General features: G+C 38.4%; 1 protein-coding gene across 2 annotated transcripts in view; it reads left to right on the plus strand.

Annotated features, from left to right (window-relative positions):
- The first annotated feature begins 946 nt into the window (after positions 1–946).
- Positions 947–20,731, plus strand: part of tbx3a (T-box transcription factor 3a) — a 25,897-nt gene continuing 6,112 nt past the window's right edge. Inside the window, exons 1-6 of one of the 2 annotated variants that reach the window (XM_061875665.1) lie at positions 947–1,931; positions 2,056–2,338; positions 5,165–5,311; positions 5,940–6,016; positions 8,351–8,508; positions 12,926–13,605. In XM_061875665.1, coding sequence (XP_061731649.1) covers positions 1,516–1,931; positions 2,056–2,338; positions 5,165–5,311; positions 5,940–6,016; positions 8,351–8,508; positions 12,926–13,605 — 1,761 coding nt within the window. In that variant the 5' untranslated portion in view covers positions 947–1,515. The remainder of the gene's footprint in view (positions 1,932–2,055; positions 2,339–5,164; positions 5,312–5,939; positions 6,017–8,350; positions 8,509–12,925; positions 13,606–20,731) is intronic. The other variant, XM_061875666.1, reaches the window with a different exon arrangement.

Here is a 20,731-nt window from a genome sequence, read left to right on the forward strand (position 1 = left end):
GTGCACGCGCCGTGGATTAACCTTTTAATAAATATTGTGACTGTGGCGGGACGCCTGCAGAAAGTAGGGTAGTGCGCGCTTATAATAACAATAATGATAATAATAAAGACTAACATTTGCATGCAGATGCATTTCTTTTTTTCCTCCTAAGTGATAAATAGACTTGTGAGCTGCCATGAATGCTTGAAATTGAATTGTCGGTCTGGTGCAGTCGTGCCGGGAAGTGTTTCTATATATGCCCGCACAATTGATTGGTTATGATTCATAATATCTGTTGCTGTTTTGATGCCAGATATGATAGCGCGCACACGCACAAAAACACAAAACTGGTCCAGTGACATGCCTTCAAAATATAGAAATGGCACTTCTGCAGATAAGATCAGACGAATAGAATTGGTTAAAAAAAAAAAATGGAAGGATTTTTTTATAGCTTGTCTTATAGCGCCTCCAACTCCTGTTTGTTCTGCAGCGGGAAAATGTGTGTGTTTGCACGGGAATATCGTTAAAATGTGCGCATAAAGAAACAAACAAACAAAAAACGTATATGGACTGTGAGGAGAAAGGTTGTGAATAAACAAGTTTTGCCTCGGAGACCCAGCCGGGTAGGCGAGAACATCCCAGCCGGGGAAGAGCGTCGCTCCCCCGGCTTGGCTCGCCGCCTCGCCCCGCTGCGCCTCTCGGAGCTCCGCGCTGACATATTCACGCCGCCGCTGATTGACTGACTGGGACTGAAGCTTACTTTCACATGCAATGCCTTATTCTTTTTTTTTTTTCTTCCTTTTTCCAAACACCTTTTTTATAAGTCCCAAGTCTGATCCACGCACCCACCCCTCCTCCTCCTCCTCCTCCTCCTTCTCCTTCTGCACCCGGACCTGTTAAAACCCCGCCCCCGTGGAGCCTCACAATTGGTCCGAAAGCGTCAAAGAGCCAATCAAAGGGAGTCGGCTGCAACACATCCATCCTGCGTGGAGCCCTGTGGGCCACAGAAGGCGCTAGGAAAATCACGGAGCTGGGACCTTACCACACTCTCTCTCTCTCTCTCTCCTTCTCCGACTTCTTTCCCCGCGCGCGTCCTTCCCAGAAATGCGCGTAAAGCCGAGAGGGCGCCTGGAGTGTGCGTAAAAAAAAAAAAAAAAAAGAGGAAAAAAAAAACGACACGGAAGGGGAATATTTCAACACAAGACGCCGATTGAGGACGTTGTGTTTTTTTTTTGTTTTATGTTTTTTTTGGTTCGGTTATTCTTGTCATTTTGTGCCCGGGAATGGCGACGCTCTGACCGGGGAAGAATAATGCACGGCGACGCGCCCGAGTTGGTTTGATCCCACTCACCGCGCGTCCGCGTCGAGCAAAAAAAGTCCACGGCCGGAGAACATCCTCATCTTCATCATCCCTGCGAGTTTGAAGGACTTCTTCAACATTTTCCCCAACCTCCCCCACCCACCCTCCTCTTCCCTCCTTCTTTTTTTTAATTCCAAACTCTCCTTTAAGTGCGCACTTGGTTGCGAAGCACTTGGATGAACTTCCTGATGAGAGATCCAGTCATCCAGGGCTCGAGTATGGCGTATCATCCGTTTATGCCTCACCGGGGTCCGGACTTTGCCATGAGCGCCATGCTGGGCCACCAGCCTCCTTTCTTCCCCGCGCTGGCGCTGCCTCCCAGCGGCTCGCTCTCGCTGCCGGGCGCGCTGGGCAAGCCGATCATGGAGCAGCTGATGGGGGGAGCGGCGGACGCCGGGCTGCACTTCTCCTCGCTGGGCCACCAGGCAGCCGCCGCCGCCGCCGCAGCCGCCGCCGCGCACCTCCGGCCTCTGAAGAGCCTGGAGCCCGAGGAGGAGGTGGAGGACGACCCCAAAGTCCACTTGGAAGCCAAGGAGCTGTGGGAGCTCTTCCACAAGCGGGGCACCGAAATGGTGATCACCAAATCTGGAAGGTGAATTATTATTATTTGCGCCCAAAAAAATAAATCTAATCCTCGCATCTGCACTTTCTGTTATGTTATTTTATCTTAAAAAAAAAATGTGCATTAAAATAAAATAAAAATGTCCCCCTTATAGGCGGATGTTCCCCCCTTTCAAAGTGAGGTGCACCGGCCTGGACAAGAAGGCCAAGTACATCCTCCTGATGGACATCGTGGCGGCGGACGACTGCAGGTACAAGTTCCACAACTCCCGCTGGATGGTGGCGGGCAAAGCCGACCCGGAGATGCCCAAGAGGATGTACATCCACCCGGACAGCCCCGCCACCGGCGAGCAGTGGATGTCCAAAGTGGTCAACTTCCACAAGCTCAAGCTGACCAACAACATCTCCGACAAGCATGGATTTGTAAGTTCTACTAATGTATGTCATTTTTTACTATTTCCTACTTTTTCACCTTGACAATTCTTGACATGTCTTTTTTTTCCCCCATGTTTATAACAGGACTGTGTTAGAATTTTAACAACATTTAAACCAAACAAATAATTAAGCTGAACAGCCACAATATTAAGTACACCTGTAGCACCCAATACTATAATAATTCTGCTGTTGCTCCTTTTAAATGTCAATTCAACACGCGTGGGGGGGGGCATCACACTGAAATGTTGCTAATGTTTTGCTAAATTAAAATAGGTGATGCATTTTTAATGTGCAGTGCATCATACTGTGAGCTGGTTGGGGGGGAAACATTGCATTCTCATATATTATAAACTGTATATTTGATGCGTGTGTGGGGCAAAATGTGACAGTTTAATTATTAATGTCGTTTTAAAAAAGTGTGCACTGCATCTTAATGAGGGGTGTTTCTAATATGTTGGTTGCTATAAGGGGAGGAAAACATTGTTTTTTTATTCAAAAAATGATCCAAATATATATATATACATATATACCTATTTGATAAATGTGATATTTAAATTAAAATAAAGATGTCGTTTTAAAAAGTGTGCACTGCATCATAATGAGGGGTGTTTCTAATATGCTGGTTGCTATAAGGGGAGGAAAACATTGTATTTGTATTCAAAAAATGATGCAAATATATATATATATATATATACATATATACCTATTTGATAAATGTGATATTTAAATTAAAATAAAGATGTCGTTTTAAAAAGTGTGCACGGCATCATAATGAGGGGTGTTTCTAATATGTTGGTTGCTATAAGGGGAGGAAAACATTGTATTTTTATTCAAAAAATGATGCAAATATATATATACCTATTTGATAGATGTATGGTGCTAAATGTGATATTTAAATTAAAAGAAATATGTCGTTTAAAAAAGTGTACACTGCATCATAATGAGGGCTGTTTCTAATATGTTGGTTGCTATAAGGGGAGCAAAAACGTATTTGTATTGAAAAAATAATGCATATATACATATTTGATGGATATATGATGCTAAAAGTGATATGTAAATTTAAAAAAATGTGTCATTTAAAAAAAAAAGTGGCACTGCATCATAACGAGGGGTGTTTCTAATATGTTGGTTGCTATAAGGGGAGGAAAACATTGTATTTTTATTCAAAAAATGATGCATATATACCTATTTGATAGATATATGTTGCTAAACGTGATATATAAATGAAAAAAATATGTCGTTTTAATAAGTGTGCACTGCATCATAATGGGGGGGGGGGTGTTTCCAATATTTTGGTTGCTATAAGGGGAGCAAAATATTGTATTTTCATTTTAAAATGCATGCATGTCTTTATGATTGATATATGGTGCTAAATGTGATATTTAAATAAAATAAGTATGTCGTTTTAATGAGTGTGCACTGCATTATAATGGGGGCTGTTTCTAATATTTTAGTTGCTATAAGGGGAGCCAAACATTGTATTTTCATTTAAGAAATGATGCATATATACATATTCTATAGGTATATGATGCTAAATGTGATATTTAATTTAAAAAAAAAAAGTAATTTTCAAAAGTGTGCACTGCATCCTAATGGGGGCTGTTTCTAATATTTTGGTTGCTATAAAGAGGAGAAAAAAATTGTATTTTCATTTAATAAAAAAGATGCATATATTCCTATTTGATAGGTATATGATGCTAAATGTGATATTTGATTAAAAAAAAAATCGTTTTAAGAGGTTTGCACTGCATCCTAATGAGGGCTGTTTGTAATATTTTGGTTGCTATAGGGGAGCAAAACATTGTATTTTCATTTTTTTTTAATTATGCATATATATACCTATTTGATAGATGTATGTTGCTAAATGTGATATCTATATAAAACAAATATGTCCTTTTAATGAGTGTGCTCTGCATCGTAATGAGGGCTGTTTCTAATAGTTTGGTAGCTATAAGGGGAGCAAAATATTGTATTTTCATTTTAAAAAGTACGCATGTATACCTCTTTGATTGATATATCGTGCTAAATGTGATATCTAAATTGGAAAAAAAATATGTCGTTTTAAAAAGTAGCAGCTCGTGCATCGTACTGAAGTGTTTCTAAAGTTGTTGTCGCTTCGGCAAATCCTTACATTTCCATTGAAATATACATATATGGTGCAAAAGGGAAGATTTTATTTAATTTTGGTAGTTTTCAGAAGTGTGCAGTGCATCATACTGAGAGCTTTTTCTAATATTTTAGGTTATAACAGGGCAATTAATTACATTTTAATAATAATGATAATATATATTTATATATGTATGTATATATATATGTGTGTGTGTGTATATACTGCATATGATTTATATATTCATACAGTGCATAAAGTGACATTTAAATTACAAATATGTCGTTTTAGAAATGTGCAATTTGTTTTGTAATATTTTGCCTGATGAAATTTAAAAGGGTGAGGAGTTCAAACATGTTTTTTTTTTAATGAAACTAAAAAAACATATATTTAGTTTAAAAAAAAAAATGTCGATGCTATCATACGGCAGGTGTTTTTAACATTATGTCAGCCGGATTTAGCTGCATTATTGTGGCGAAATGTGACATTTATTTGAAAATGTGTTTGTTTAAATATGACATTTTAATGGGGTAAAAGTGCAGTTTTTAAAAATGTGCAACGTCGATGTGGCTGCAGAGAATAATGACAATGCAATGAGTGATGACGTAATCATGTGTATGTATTTACACATGCACTTTGTTTTCCCAACAGGATGTGATTTAAATGATACCAACAGGGTTTTTTTTACGGTGTTTTTGTTTTTTTTGCCATGTGTCCTGCAGACCATACTGAACTCCATGCACAAATATCAGCCTCGCTTTCACATCGTGAGGGCGAACGACATCCTCAAGCTGCCTTACAGCACCTTCAGGACGTACGTCTTCCCGGAGACGGACTTCATCGCGGTGACTGCTTATCAGAACGACAAAGTAAGGACCAAAAAAAAAAAAATATTAAAAATGAGAAATATTGGGGGGGAAAAAATTCTTATGGGCTTGTTGCATGCAAAATGTTCATGGAGGGTCGATTTGTCGTCATGAAAAATTCAAGTTACTTGTGCAGGGTTTTTTTCTTTACATTTTAAATCACGTGGAAGGGATTTGACACACACACCCACACACACGCATACACAATCACACGTCACACTGTATGCATGTGCAAAAAAAAAAAAAAAAATTGGTAGGGGGGTTGAAAAATGAAGGGGGGGGAGAAGAAGGCTCCGAGTATGCATGAATGGAGAAACAGAAAAGGCTTTTCGTGTCACACTACACGCTGCGTGGTTGCATTGTGTGTGTGAGTGTGTGTGTGTGTGTGTGTGTTGCTCCCCTTCCGTGGTGATACATGAAATCCAATCAAAAAAATCATCAGGACTCTTTGATATGTGAGAAATGATGGCACCAGTTTGCAATGGAAACACGTCTTCAGACTGGAAGGGTGTGTGAAGAAAAGAGAGAGAAAAAAAAGTCCACGCAAACACAGACACGCATGTGCATGTTTGTAATTTATGAGTGGCATTCTAAAATTGCATCGTTTTTAATTTTTTTTTTTTTTTTGCAGATAACTCAGCTTAAAATTGACCATAACCCTTTTGCCAAAGGCTTCCGTGACACAGGCAATGGTCGACGGGAAAAAAGGTAAACATATATGGTGCTAAATGTCATATTTATATGTCGTTTTAAAAAAGTGTGCACTGCATCTTAATGAGGGGTGTTTCTAATATGTTGGTTGCTATAAGGGGAGCAAAACGTATTTTAATCTAAAAAATAATGCATATATAGATATTTGATAGATATATGGTGCTAAAAGTGATATGTAAATTTTAAAAAATGTGTCATTTTTTAAAAAAAGTGTGGACTGCATCATAATGAGGGGTGTTTCTAATATGTTGGTTGCTATAACGGGAGGAAAAGATTCTATTTTAATTTAAAAAATTATGCATATATACCTATTTGATAGATATATGGTGCTAAAAGTGATATGTAAATTTAAAAAAATGTGTCATTTTAAAAAAAAAGTGTGGACTGCATCATAATGAGGGGTGTTTTTAATATGTTGGTTGCTATAAGGGGAGGAAAACATGGTATTTTCATTTTAAAAATTATGCAAAACATTGTATTTTCATTAAAAAAAATATGCATATATACCTATTTGATAGATATGTGGTGCTAAATGTGATATTTAAATTAAAAGAAATTTGACGTTTAAAAAAGTGTACACTGCATCTTAATGAGGGCTGTTTTGTAATATGTTGGTTGCTATAAGGGGAGCAAAACGTTTTTTAATCTAAAAAATAATGCATATATAGATATTTGATGGATATATGGTGCTAAAAGTGATATGTAAATTTTAAAAAATGTGTCATTTAAAAAAAAAGTGTGCACTGCATCATAATGAGGGGTGTTTCTAATATGTTGGTTGCTATAACGGGAGGAAAAGATTGTATTTTCATTTAAAAAATTATGCATATATACATATTTGATAGATATGTGGTGCTAAATGTGATATGTATATGTCGTTTTAAAAAAGTGTACACTGCATCTTAATGAGGGGTGTTTCTAATATGTTGGTTGCTATAAGGGGAGCAAAACGTTTTTTAATCTAAAAAATAATGCATATATAGATATTTGATAGATATATGGTGCTAAAAGTGATATGTAAATTTAAAAAAATGTGTCATTTAAAAAAAAAGTGTGCACTGCATCATAATGAGGGGTGTTTTTAATATGTTGGTTGCTATAAGGGGAGCAAAACGTATTTTAATCTAAAAAATAATGCATGGATAGATATTTGATAGATAAATGGTGCTAAAAGTGATATGTAAATTTGAAAAAATGTGTCATTTTAAAAAAAAGTGTGCACTGCATCTTAATGAGGGGTGTTTTTAATATGTTGGTTGCTATAACGGGAGGAAAAGATTGTATTTTCCTTTAAAAAATTATGCATATATACCTATTTGATGGATATATGGTGCTAAAAGTGATACGTCAATTTTAAAAAATGTGTCATTTAAAAAAAAAGTGTGGACTGCATCATATGAGGGGTGTTTTTAATATGTTGGTTGCTATAACAGGAGGAAAAAGTTGTATTTTCATTTAAAAAATGATGCATATATACATATTTGATAGATAAATGGTGCTAAAAGTGATATGTAAATTTAAAAAAATGTGTCATTTTAAAAAAAAGGTGTGGAGTGCATCATAATGAGGGGTGTTTCTAATATGTTGGTTGCTATAAGGGGAGCATAACGTATTTTAATCTAAAAAATAATGCATATATAGATATTTGATGGATATATGGTGCTAAAAGTGATATGTAAATTTTAAAAAATGTGTCATTTAAAAAAAAAATTTGCACTGCATCATAATGAGGGGTGTTTCTAATATGTTGGTTGCTATAAGGGGAGGAAAACATTGTATTTTCATTTAAACAATGATGCATATATACCTATTTGATAGATATATGGTGCTAAATGTGAATTTAAATTAAAAAAACATGTCGTTTTAATGAGTGTGCACTGCATCATAATGGGGGCTGTTTGTAATATTTTGGTTGCTATAAGGGGAGCCAAACATTGTATTTTCATTAAAAAAAATATGCATATATACTTATTTCATTGGTATATGATGCTAAATGTGATATTTAATTAAAAAAAATGTCATTTTAAAAAGTGTGCACTTCAAGTTACTTGTGCAGGGAAAAAAGGTAAGCATGCCCACCCCCACCCTTGCAAAATTAAAAAAAAAAAAAAAAAAAATCTTATTAGTTAGATTAAATAGGCCTCAAAATGAACCCCGAGGGTGTGCACGCTGCAAATATAAAAAAAACAAACTCGCTGCTATTTGGAGCACATTTAATTAATTAGCTTGCTTTTTATACTGCAGTGGGAATGGACGGTGTGGGGTCACCATGGCAACGCATGCACCTATAGGCGCTAAATAAAATGGGGGATAATTGTTGTGTGTGTGCAGGAAACAATTGGCCCTGCAGTCCATTCGCTCCTACGAGGAGCAGCAGAAGAAGGAGAACGGAGCTTCGGACGACTCCTCGGGAGAGCAGGCCCCCTTCAAATGCTTCGGGCAGGCCTCCTCCCCCGCCGTGTCGACCGTGGGGCCCCCACACCTGAAAGGTACTCGGCCATGTAAAAAAAAAAAAAAAGTTTATAAAAACGTTTGGAAGCTGCAAAAGTGGACGAAAGAAACACTACAAACAATGCAGGGTTTGTCTGCTGCAAATTAAAACGTGTTGTAAAGTTGAGAAGGCTGTTGCAAAATAAAAAATAAAAACCGCGGGTTCATTAAACGCAGATGCAATAGTTGTCATTGCATGCTGGAAATATTATAACATTTATATGTATTTGTTGATATTCCGCCTTTATTTTGAATGTAAAGACACGCATGCGCACACCTACACACGCTCAAAAATACTGGAGTATTTTGACAACCCAATTTATGGGTTGCTAGTGTTGGGTTAAATTTTGGAGGTATTTTTATGAATAGCAATCTTTTTGTTGTTGTTGTTATAAGTGTATTATTTGAACTCAATTTCTGGGTAAAAGACATATTTTAATTAAAAAGTAACTTTTTTCTTTTAGGTAATTTTCTTATGGATGAATCTAATTAACATTATTTGCATTCACCCAACAGTGAGTTCGCATAACTCCAGTTTTGGGTTAAATAATTCAACCCGATAGTTTGGTTGAGAATAACCCAACATTAAAGTTATCGTAACTCAACTTTTTGGTTAAATAATTCAACCGCATGAATCGGGTCACTCTTATATTGCTTTTGAGTATATTTTATCAATCAACCAATCAATGTTTACTTATATAGCCCTAAATCACTAGTGTCTCAAAGGGCTGCACAAACCACAACACAAACCACTACGACATCCTCGGTAGGCCCACATAAGGGCAAGGAAAACTCACAGCCAGTGGGACGTCGGTGACAATGATGACTATGAGAACCTTGGAGAGGAGGAAAGCAATGGATGTCGATTTTAATGGAATAAAAATCATTTTGATCAGTAGTTGGGAAGGAGTAGGACAAACCAGCAGTAAAATGTATCATTTTCAAACAACAATTGGGTCAAGGTGCGCTAAATTGCGCAACCCAATAGTTGGGTTTGGACTAACCCAACATTGTAGTGAGCATAACTCAGCTTTTGTGTTGAATAAACTCAACCCAATTGTTGGGTTATGAATCAACAAACATGGAGTTAGCATAACTCAACTTTTGGGTTCAATGCAAAAGTTGGGTTGAAAAATATTTACGCAAAATGTTGAGTTAAAATAACTCAAATAAGGGGTTCGTCCTTTTCTGAACACACAGTTGGGTCAAAATTGGGTTATTTTTTTTAACCCAACATTTTTTAGTGTGTAGACCATATCTGCACTGTAAGTACACAACATTTGTAAAGACAGTTATGGCCACGTGTGAGATAATGCATTGTACTGACGTTGTAAATATGCACATGTAAAAAAAAACATGCACAAGTTGAAGTTTTAGATACAAGCCACTATTAAGCAACAGACTAAAGAATGTTGGGTTAAAAAAATAACCCAACTGCTGGTTCAGAAAAGGACTAACCCCTTATTTGGGTTATTTTAACTCAACATTTTGGGTTAATTTGTTTCCCACCCAGCTTTCGCGTTGAATTATTTAACCAAAAAGTTGAGTTATGCTAACTCAATGTTTGTCGATTCATAACCCAACTATTGGGTTGAATGTATTTAACACCAAAGATGAGTTATGCTCACTACAATGTTGGGTTATTCCAAACCCAACTGTTGGGTTGCGCAATTTAGCGCGCCTTGACCCTATAGTTGGTTAAAAATGATACATTTTACTACTGGTTTGTAGACCAAAATTATTTGTATTCTATTATAATATACTCAAAAGCAAGATATGAGTGACATTTATTTAACAAGAACTGCCGTGTATGGTCATAGTAGTCCTATACAGCATGCTTAAATATTTTCATGTACATAAGAAGTATGATTGTAAATAATGTTAATGAGAGAAAAAAGTACTTTATTAATTTAAAAAAAACTACCTTTTACCCAAAAATGCATTACTCATTCAAAAACAACCCCAAAATGGTTCATAGTTTTTAAAAACCCAGAAATTGAGTTAAAATAATACCTTTATAACTCAAAAATTGATTGCTGTTCATAAAAATAACTCCAAAATGTAACCCAACAGTCGCAACTCATACATTGGGTTATCAAAATAACCCAGAATTCTTTAGTGTGAATGTATGCAAAATAACATAAGATAATGTCATTGGCATTTGGGTGATACTTTTAGAGCAAATATATATATATATACTTAAGAATATTTTTTTTCAAATGTAATGAGTTGTTCGGGGGAAAATGCCATTTTATGGCCGAGAAAGCATGCTGAGGTTTTAGTCACAAGCCACAATATTAGGTACACTTGCCCAAACTCACGTACACAAAAAACACGATAAGATAATTTCAGTATGTATTACATGAATTAGTATTCATGGTAATGTACGAAAATGCATGAGAGTGTTTTTGAGTTGTGTCATGCCTTTTTACAGATAATGCAGGTGGGGTATACACAAAATGAAAATATTAATATGCACAATTTAAAACCGTTTTTAAAAGTTGTATGCACAGTTTTTTATTTGAAAAATTACAAATAAAAATGCCCGAGAAAGTACTTGGGTGATATAAAATGGAATAGTGCACATTATAAATGTATGGAAACCAAAATGTGTATGTGTTGGAGTTGAATAGTCACACGCCACAAAATTAGGTACACCTGCCCCAATAACATGTGTAAAAACACAAAATAATGCTTTTGTGAGCACATGGGTGATACAAAAACGTACTAATTAAAATATATGATCATGCAGATCAGTTTTTCCACTAATCTAATGAGTTGTATCAAAAATATGTGCCTTTTTAGAGATAATATCAATGCCTGAGTTATATAAAATGTACATGAACTATTACACGTAATAATTTAAATTTTATTTGAATTTATTAGTGGATAATCCCTTGAGATGCAGCATCTCGTTTTCAAGGGGGACCGCATACATTTAAAATGACCACAATACAGTACAAGTTACACAAGAAACAATTACAGACAATAATTAAAGACAATTTTGCTCAGAAAACCTCTTAACTCTCACAGGAATTACAATATTTACAATAAAATAACAAAATGCAGTAAGATAAATATGTTATTACTACATACCGTGGCATTCAGTTTTAAGATGAACAAAAAAGAGACATTTTGTATACGTACATGCAACTAATTTTTATATGGTAGTCACAAGCCAAAATATTAGGTACACCCGTCCACCTTAATGTACACATAAAACACAATTAAGATCTTGCCTTTGGAATTGGGTATTATTTTAACTAAACTTCTGGGTTTTTAAAATTATGAACCATTTTCGAGTTGTTTTTCAACGAGTAACACTTTTTTGGGTAAAAGGCTTTTTTTTGTATTAAAAACTTACTTTTTTTTAAGGGAATTTTATTATGGATTAATCTCATTAACATTATTTGCAATCACCCAACATTGAGTTAGCATAACTCAAGTTTTGGGTTAAGTAATTAAACCTGATAGTTTGGTTGGGAATAACCCAACATTAAGTTATCATAACTCAGGTTTTGGGTTAAATAATTCAACCCGATAGTTTGGTTGGGAATAACCCAACATAAGTTATCATAACTCAAGTTTTGGGTTAAGTAATTAAACCCGATAGTTTGGTTGGGAATAACCCAACATTAAATTATCATAACTCAAGTTTTGGGTTAAATAATTCAACCCATAAATTGATTAACGTGGATCCCGACTTAAACAAGTTGAAAAACGTATTCAGGTGTTACCATTTAGTGGTCAATTGTACAAAATATGTACTGTACTGTGCAATCTACTAATAAAAGTAATCAAAATCAAAGCAAATACTTAAGTTGGGAATAACCCGACATTAAACTATCATAACCCACCTTTTTGGTTAAATAATTCAACGTAAAAGTTGGGTTGAAAAAAATTTACCCAAAATGTTGTTAAAATAACTATGAAGACGCAGGTGTCAGAGTATTAATATAAATATGAAAAACACTGTTTTTACTCATCCAATGAAGGTTTTAGAGCATGAAGTATTATTTTAATTAACATCGTCTGGATTATTCACGTTTTTTTTATTGTTGTATGTTTTAATAATAAATGGGGTTGGTAGAGCGGCCGTGCCAGCAACTTGAGGGTTCGAGGTTCAATCCCCGCTTCCGCCATCCTAGTCACTGCCGTTGTGTCCTTGGGCAAGACACTTTAGCTCCCAGTGCCACCCACACTGGTTTAAATGTAAAAATTAGGTGTTGAGTCACCCGAGAAAAAGCGCTATATAAATATAATTTTCAATAATGAGGTCAAAGCCTGACAAACTTTAAAAAAAAAAAAGTGATGACTTTAGTGTCGTTATCATTAAGAGCTAATTAATCAGATTATTGAGGATTTACCGAGGTGTTAAAAGATTATAAACTTTTTTTTTTTTTTTTTTTTTTTAAGACTTCTGCGACAGCGACGAGGACAGTGACGACGAGAGCAAAGATGGCCACGTCAAAGACGGCGCCGACTCCAGCAAGATCTCCACCACGACGGAGGACGGCAAAGATCACGAGGCGAGCCCGGCGAAGAGCCACCTGTTCGGGGGAGGAGGAGTAGGAGGACTAGGGGGAGGGGGCGTCGCCGGAGACCCCAGCGGGCGAACCCGTGACGGCAGCCCGAGGACAGAGCGAGGCCGCTCGGACTCGCGACACAGCCCCGTCACCGTCATCTCCAGCACGACTCGCTCCGGGGAGGACGTGAAGAGCCCGAGTTTGGATCCGGCCAAGGAGGACGATTGCCGGCCGCTGGGCAAGGACTCGTTCGTGCCTCTGAGCGTGCAGACGGAGGGCGCCCACATGGGCCACAGCCACCTGCCCAACTTCGGATTTCCCAGCGGGCTGACGGGACAGCAGTTTTTCAACCACTTAGGCGGCGCGCACTCGTTCCTCCTCCACCCGGGCCAGTTCAACATGGGGGGCGCCTTCTCAAACATGGCCGCGGGGATGGGGCCTCTGCTGGCGGCCGTGTCCACGGGAGGGGTGAGCACCATGGACACCAGCAGCATGGCGTCCTCCCCGCAGAGCTTGGCTGGAGCTCCGGGCCTGCCCTTCCATCTGCAGCAACACGTCCTGGCCTCGCAGGTACAACACGCTTCCTTCTTCCACCTCGACCCATTAAATGTTCTCTCAAGTGCATTTTATGCATTTAAAAAAATTAAATTAATAATAAAAAAATACGTGTCTCATAGACCGCGGTGCGTTCAGGGACCTGCAGACTCTCATTAGATCCAGGGCTAGAGTTGCATTTTTAAAATAAAATAATGAATATTAAATACATTTTTAATAAATAATAAATCCACCCATCCATTTTCTACCCTTTGGGGTCGCTGGTGCCCATCTCAACTACAATTGGGCGGAAGGCGGTGTACAACCTGGACATGTCACCACCTCATCGCAGGGCTAAATAATAAATATTATCTTTAATAAATATTATGCATGTTCACAAGGGTTTGCATGCATAATATTCATTAAAAATAATATTTATTAAACATTTAGAATTACAGTTCACAATACCGAGCACACTTGCACAATCTAGGACAGAATAGACTGGATTTTTCCCACAATGCAACAAAAAATAAGGCAAAAACAAGAAAATAATAGGGAATAATTAAATAACTGTATGTATTCTAATTTTCGTGTCAATACTGTATCAAAATGAATCATAAATACACAATTCCTTTTCATACAATTATCACATGTTTTTATAAGTTATTTATTTACAATAAATAAATGAAGGCTGCGATGAGGTGGCGACTTGTCCAGGGTGTACGCCGGCTTCCGCACGATTGTAGCTGAGATATGCACCAGCGCCCCCCGCGACCCCAAAGGGAATAAGCGCTAGAAAACGGATGGATGGACGGATGGATGGATGGATGGATGGATGGAGTTCAAAATACTGAGCACACTTGCACAATCTAGGATTGAATAGACTGGATTTTTCCCACAAAGTGTGTGATTGGGGAAAAAAAATCCGCAAAAAAAAGGGCAAAAACAAGAAAATAATAGGGAAACATTAAATAACTGTATGTATTCTAATTTGTGTGTCAATACTGTATCAAAATGAATGATAAATACACAATACATTTCCATACAATTATCACATGTTTTTATAAGTTATTTATTTACAATAAATAAATGAAGGCTGCGATGAGGTGGCGACTTGTCCAGGGTGTACGCCGGCTTCCGCCCGATTGTAGCTGAGGTAGGCACCAGCGACCCCAAAGGGAATAAGTGGTAGAAAATGGATGGATGGAGTTCACAATACTGAGCACACTTGCACAATCTAGGATTGAATAGACTGGGTTTTTCCCACAATGCAAAGTGTGTGGTTTGGGGAAAAAATCCACAAAAAATAAGGCAAAAACAAGAAAATAATAGGGAAACATTAAATAACTGTATGCATTCTAATTTTTGTGTCAATACTGTATCAAAATGAATGATAAATACACAATACATTTCCATACATATATCACATGTTTTTATAAGTTATTTATTTACAATAAATAAATCAAGGCTAGGATGAGGTGGCGACTTGTCCAGGGTGTACGCCGGCTTCCGCCCGATTGTAGCTGAGATAGGCACCAGCGACCCCAAAGGGAATAAGCGGTAGAAAATGGATGGATGGATGGATGGAGTTCACAATACTGAGCACACTTGCACAATCTAGGATTGAATAGACTGGATTTTTCCCACAAAGTGTGTGATTGGGGAAAAAAAATCCGCAAAAAAAAGGGCAAAAACAAGAAAATAATAGGGAAACATTAAATAACTGTATGCATTCTAGATTTTGTGTCAATACTGTATCAAAATGAATGATAAATACACAATACATTTCCATACATATATCACATGTTTTTATAAGTTATTTATTTACAATAAATAAATCAAGGCTGCGATAAGGTGGCGACTTGTCCAGGGTGTACACCGCCTTCCGCCCGATTGTAGCTGAGATAGGCACCAGCGACCCCAAAGGGAATAAGCGGTAGAAAATGGATGGGGAGTTCACAATACTGAGCACACTTGCACAATCTAGGATAGAATAGACTGGATTTTTCCGACAAAGTGTGTGGTTGGGGAAAAAAAATCCACAAAAAATAAGGCAAAAACAAGAAAATAATAGGAAAACATTAAATAACTGTATGCATTCTAGATTTTTGTGTCAATACCGTATCAAAATGAATCATAAATACACAATACATTTCCATACAATTATTACATGTTTTTATAAGTTATTTATTTACAATAAATAAATTAAGTGATCTGCGATGAGGTGGCGACTTGTCCAGGGTGAATGACGCCTTCCGCCCGATTGTAGCTGAGATATGCACCAGCGCCCCCCGCCACCCCAAAGGAAATAAGCGGTAGAAAACAGATGGATGGATGGAGTTCACAATATCGAGCACACTTGCACAATCTAGGATTGAATAGACTGGATTTTTCCCCACAATGCAAAGTGTGTGGTTGGGGGAAAAAAATCCACAAAAATAAGGCAAAAATAATAGGAAAACATTAAATAACTGTATGCATTCTAATTTTTGTGTCAATACCGTATCAAAATGAATGATAAATACACAATACATTTCCATACAATTATCACATGTTTTTACAAGTTATTTATTTACAATAAATAAATGAAGGCTGCGATGAGGTGGCGACTTGTCCAGGGTGTACCCCCGCCTTCCGCCCGATTGTAGCTGAGATAGGTGCCAGCTCCACCCGCCACCCCAAAGGGAATAAGCGGTAGAAAATGGATGGATGGATATTACATGTTTTTATAAGTTATTTATTTACAACAAATAAATGAAGGCTGCGATGAGGTGGCGACGTGTCCAGGGTGAATGGCGCCTTCCGCCCGATTGTAGCTGAGATATGCACCAGCGCCCCCCGCCACCCCAAAGGGAATAAGCGGTAGAAAACAGATGGATGGATGGAGTTCACAATACTGAGCACACTTGCACAATCTAGGATTGAATAGACTGGATTTTTCCCACAATGCAAAGTGTGTGGTTGGGGAAAAAAAATCCGCAAAAATAATAGGAAAACATTAAATAACTGTATGCATTCTAATTTTTGTGTCAATACCGTATCAAAATGAATCATAAATACACAATACATTTCCATACAATTATTGCATGTTTTTATATGTTATTTATTTACAATAAATAAATTAAGTGATCTGCGATGAGGTGGCGACTTGTCCAGGGTGAATGACGCCTTCCGCCCGATTGTAGCTGAGATAGGCACCAGCGCCCCCCGCCACCCCAAAGGGAATAAGCGGTAGAAAACAGATGGATGGATGGAGTTCACAATACCGAGCACACTTGCACAATCTAGGATTGAATAGACTGGATTTTTCCCACAATGCAAAGTGTGTGATTGGGGAAAAAAAATCCACAAAAATAAGGCAAAAATAATAGGAAAACATTAAATAACTGTATGTATTCAAATATTTGTGTCAATACTGTATCAAAATGAATGATAAATACACAATACATTTCCATACAATTATCACATGTTTTTACAAGTTATTTATTTACAATAAATAAATCAAGGCTGCGATGAGGTGGCGACTTGTCCAGGGTGTACCCCCGCCTTCCGCCCGATTGTAGCTGAGATAGGTGCCAGTGCCCCCCGCCACCCCAAAGGGAATAAGCGGTAGAAAATGGATGCATGGATATCACATGTTTTTATAAGTTATTTATTTACAACAAATAAATGAAGGCTGCGATGAGATGGCGACTTGTCCAGGGTGTACCCCCGCCTTCCGCCCGATTGTAGCTGAGATAGGTGCCAGCTCCACCCGCCACCCCAAAGGGAATAAGCGGTAGAAAATGGATGGATGGATATTACATGTTTTTATAAGTTATTTATTTACAACAAATAAATGAAGGCTGCGATGAGGTGGCGACTTGTCCAGGGTGTACGCCACCTTCTGCCCGATTGTAGCTGACATAGGCACCAGCGCCCCCCGCCACCCCAAAGGGAATAAGCAATAGAAAATGGATGGATGGATAAATGAAGTGATTTATAGCCTATACTATAAAATGAAACAGTTTTTATGCATGAGCGGTACCAAGCTTTTTTACAAGAAAAAGTAATAAAATTTTACTCACAAGTCAATCAATCCAAGTTTATTTATATAGCACTTGATCACAAATGTCTCAAGGGCTATGTCAAATATAGTCAAAATATTAGGTACACTAGTACACTGGCATTGTGATAAAAGCAGGTTAATGATGTCCTACAGGTCACATTGTTATACGTCTGCATTTTGTGATCATTGCATCGGGTTTTTTTTATTTTTTTTTTAACTTATGTAAAATTCCATTTACCACAAACTGGACGTAACAGTTTAATATACAAGAACAGTTGTGGTTTTACCAAATATTATACTCAGAATTTAGTCTGCATATTGTGATCATTGCATGTTTTTTTTTTGTTTTTTTTTCAAACGTATGTAAAATTCCGTTTACCAGAAACTGGACATAACTGTTTAATATACAAGAGCAGTTGTGGTTTTACCAGAAGATATACTCAGATTTGAGTCACAAGCCATATTATTAGGTATGCCAGTACAATTGCATTGTGATAGAAGCATGTAATTTATGTTCTAATAGGTATACAACTCCATAAAGCAGGGGTGTCAAACTCAAATACAGAGTGGGCCAAAATTCTACACTGAACAAAGCCGCGGGCCAAAGTTGAACAACTTAACCTTTTAACAGGGACCCAAACAAGTTTCGCATTGAATATTGAAAAAGGAAGCCTTATATAACTTTATAGTGACATGCAAAATTGAGTTTTGTTGGTAGCGGGGGATGTATATTGTGGCGTCCTGGAAGAGTTAGTGCTGCAAGGGGTTCGGGGTATTTGTGTTGTGTTACGGTGCGGATGTTCTCCCGAGATGTGTTTGTCATTCTTGTTTGGTGTGGGTTCACAGTGTGGTGTAACAGTGTTAAAGTTGTTTATACGGCCACCCTCAGTGTGACCAAGTATGCCTTGCATTCACTTGTGTGTGTGTGTGTAGAAGCTGCATATATTACGTGACTGGGCCGGCACGCTGTTTGTATGGAGGAAAAGCGGACGTGTAAAGGATGCTAAAAACAGTACCTTTAAGGCATGCCTCCTATATTGTTGTCCGGGTGGAAATTCGGCAGAATGGTTGCCAAGGGAGATTTTCGGGGGAGGCACTGAAATTCGGGATTCACCTGGAAAAATCGGAAGGGTTGGCAAGTATGAGAATTAGCGTTGAATGCGGTGATACAGCCAATGTATAATACCGGCGGGCCAGCTCTAATGTTAACTTAATGTTAACTGGGGACATCTCTGCGCTGCTGATCCGCCTCCGCTTGGGATGGTTTCCTGCTGGCTCCGCTATGAACGGGACTCTCGCTGCTGTGTTGGATCCGCTTTGGACTGGACTCTCGCGACTGTGTTGGATCCATTATGGATTGAACTTTCACAGTATCATGTTAGACCCGCTCGACATCCATTGCTTTCCTCCTCTCCAAGGTTCTCATAGTCATTATTGTCACCGACGTCCCACTGGGTGTGAGTTTTCCTTACCCTTATGTGGGCCTACCGAGGATGTCGTAGTGGTTTGTGCAGCCCTTTGAGACACTAGTGATTTAGGGCTATATAAGTAAACATTGATTGATTGATTGAACTTATTATTGCCTCAAGGGCCAAATGAAATTACACGGCGGGCCAAATTTGGCCCGCGGGCCAGAGTTTGACACCCATGCCATAAAGCATGCTCAAAACGCATAAGTCAAATGTTGTAAAAAGGAAATGTCAGCCATTGTACAACCGCACGAGGGCTGCATAAATGTATGTGGTTTTACAAAATGAAGTAAAAAAATTGAGTCACAAGCCATATGGTTGGTTATATGTACACCTGGACAATAGAATCCAGTATATTAAAAAAAAAAAAAAATGCATTAAAAAAGACATGCGTTTTTTTTGTGGCGGTATAGCTCGGTTGGTAGAGCGGCCGTGCCTGCAACTTGAGGGTTGCAGGTTCGATCCCCGCGTCCGCCATCCTATTTACTGCCGTTGTGTCCTTGGGCAAGGCACTTTACCCACACTGGTTTAAATGTAACTTAGATATTGGGTTTCACTATGTAAAAGCGCTTTGAGTCACTAGAGAAAAGCGCTATATAAATATAATTCACTTCACTTCACTTGTGGGCTGTGGTCCAAAAAAAATGTAGCATTCATTCATGAAGCTAAATTGTAATAAAAAGTTACACTTGCAGTCAAAAGTTTATTGAAAAACAAAGTGTGTGTAATTTTACAGCAACCCAACGCCACTATGCAATTATCGTGATCAAAACGTGTCTCCGTGCGAGAACATTTCCACAAAAATGCTATGAAGCCGTCAAAAGTCGCTCACGAACTACAGCGGGTGTGTTCAAACGTTGGATTGCGTCACGAAATAGGTACGCTAATATTTGACCTTTGCACGTGAGCGAGGGAGGGGTGAAAAAAAAGAAGGTGAGCCGATGCTTAAAAACACCTCGGTCTTACCTGAAAGCCGGCCGCCTTATCGTCCCACACGCCGTCAACGCGTCTCGCTCGAGTGCGCGGACGCGAGGAATTTTAATAGGCATTAGAAAAATTCTTGAAGTTAAGGCAAAGCTGTTTACACGCCGCTCTGCGTCGGCCACGGCTGACATTTTGCTACGGGACCGGATTTGCCGCGCGTTAACCTGCGGGTGTGTGTGTGTGTGTGTGTTAATGCGCGGCTGATAAAAATCTGTGACTGTGTACAGAAGGCAAGCACTGCACGCTTTGTTTTGATCCGTGCAGTGGCGCAGCACAGGTTGCCAGAGCCCGGGGGCGAGACTGTTATACGGCGACCCCGATAACCCCGTTGACGGTTAGCACGCTTTTACAGAAACTAAGGAAGGAGGCAGCACACATAACGCCGACATTATATTTTTATGGCGAGCGGGATTACACCCGACAGATTCCTACAACACTGCGAAGAAGGGCGTGGCCCGCATGTACTGTATGGGCAGTTAAGGAGGGGCCGGAATCATTCTGGTGTGCATCCAAATAAAGGTGTGCACAGAGCAGTATAACAAGATTTCCAAATGATAAGAAGTGAATAGTCGCGGGGGGCGCTGGCGCTTATCTCAGCTACAATCGGGCGGAAGGCGGGGTACACCCTGGACAAGTCGCCACCTCATCGCAAGGGCCAACA

The sequence above is a fragment of the Nerophis ophidion genome, linkage group LG17 (genome assembly GCF_033978795.1).
Source record: "Nerophis ophidion isolate RoL-2023_Sa linkage group LG17, RoL_Noph_v1.0, whole genome shotgun sequence".
Taxonomy (NCBI): domain Eukaryota; kingdom Metazoa; phylum Chordata; class Actinopteri; order Syngnathiformes; family Syngnathidae; genus Nerophis; species Nerophis ophidion.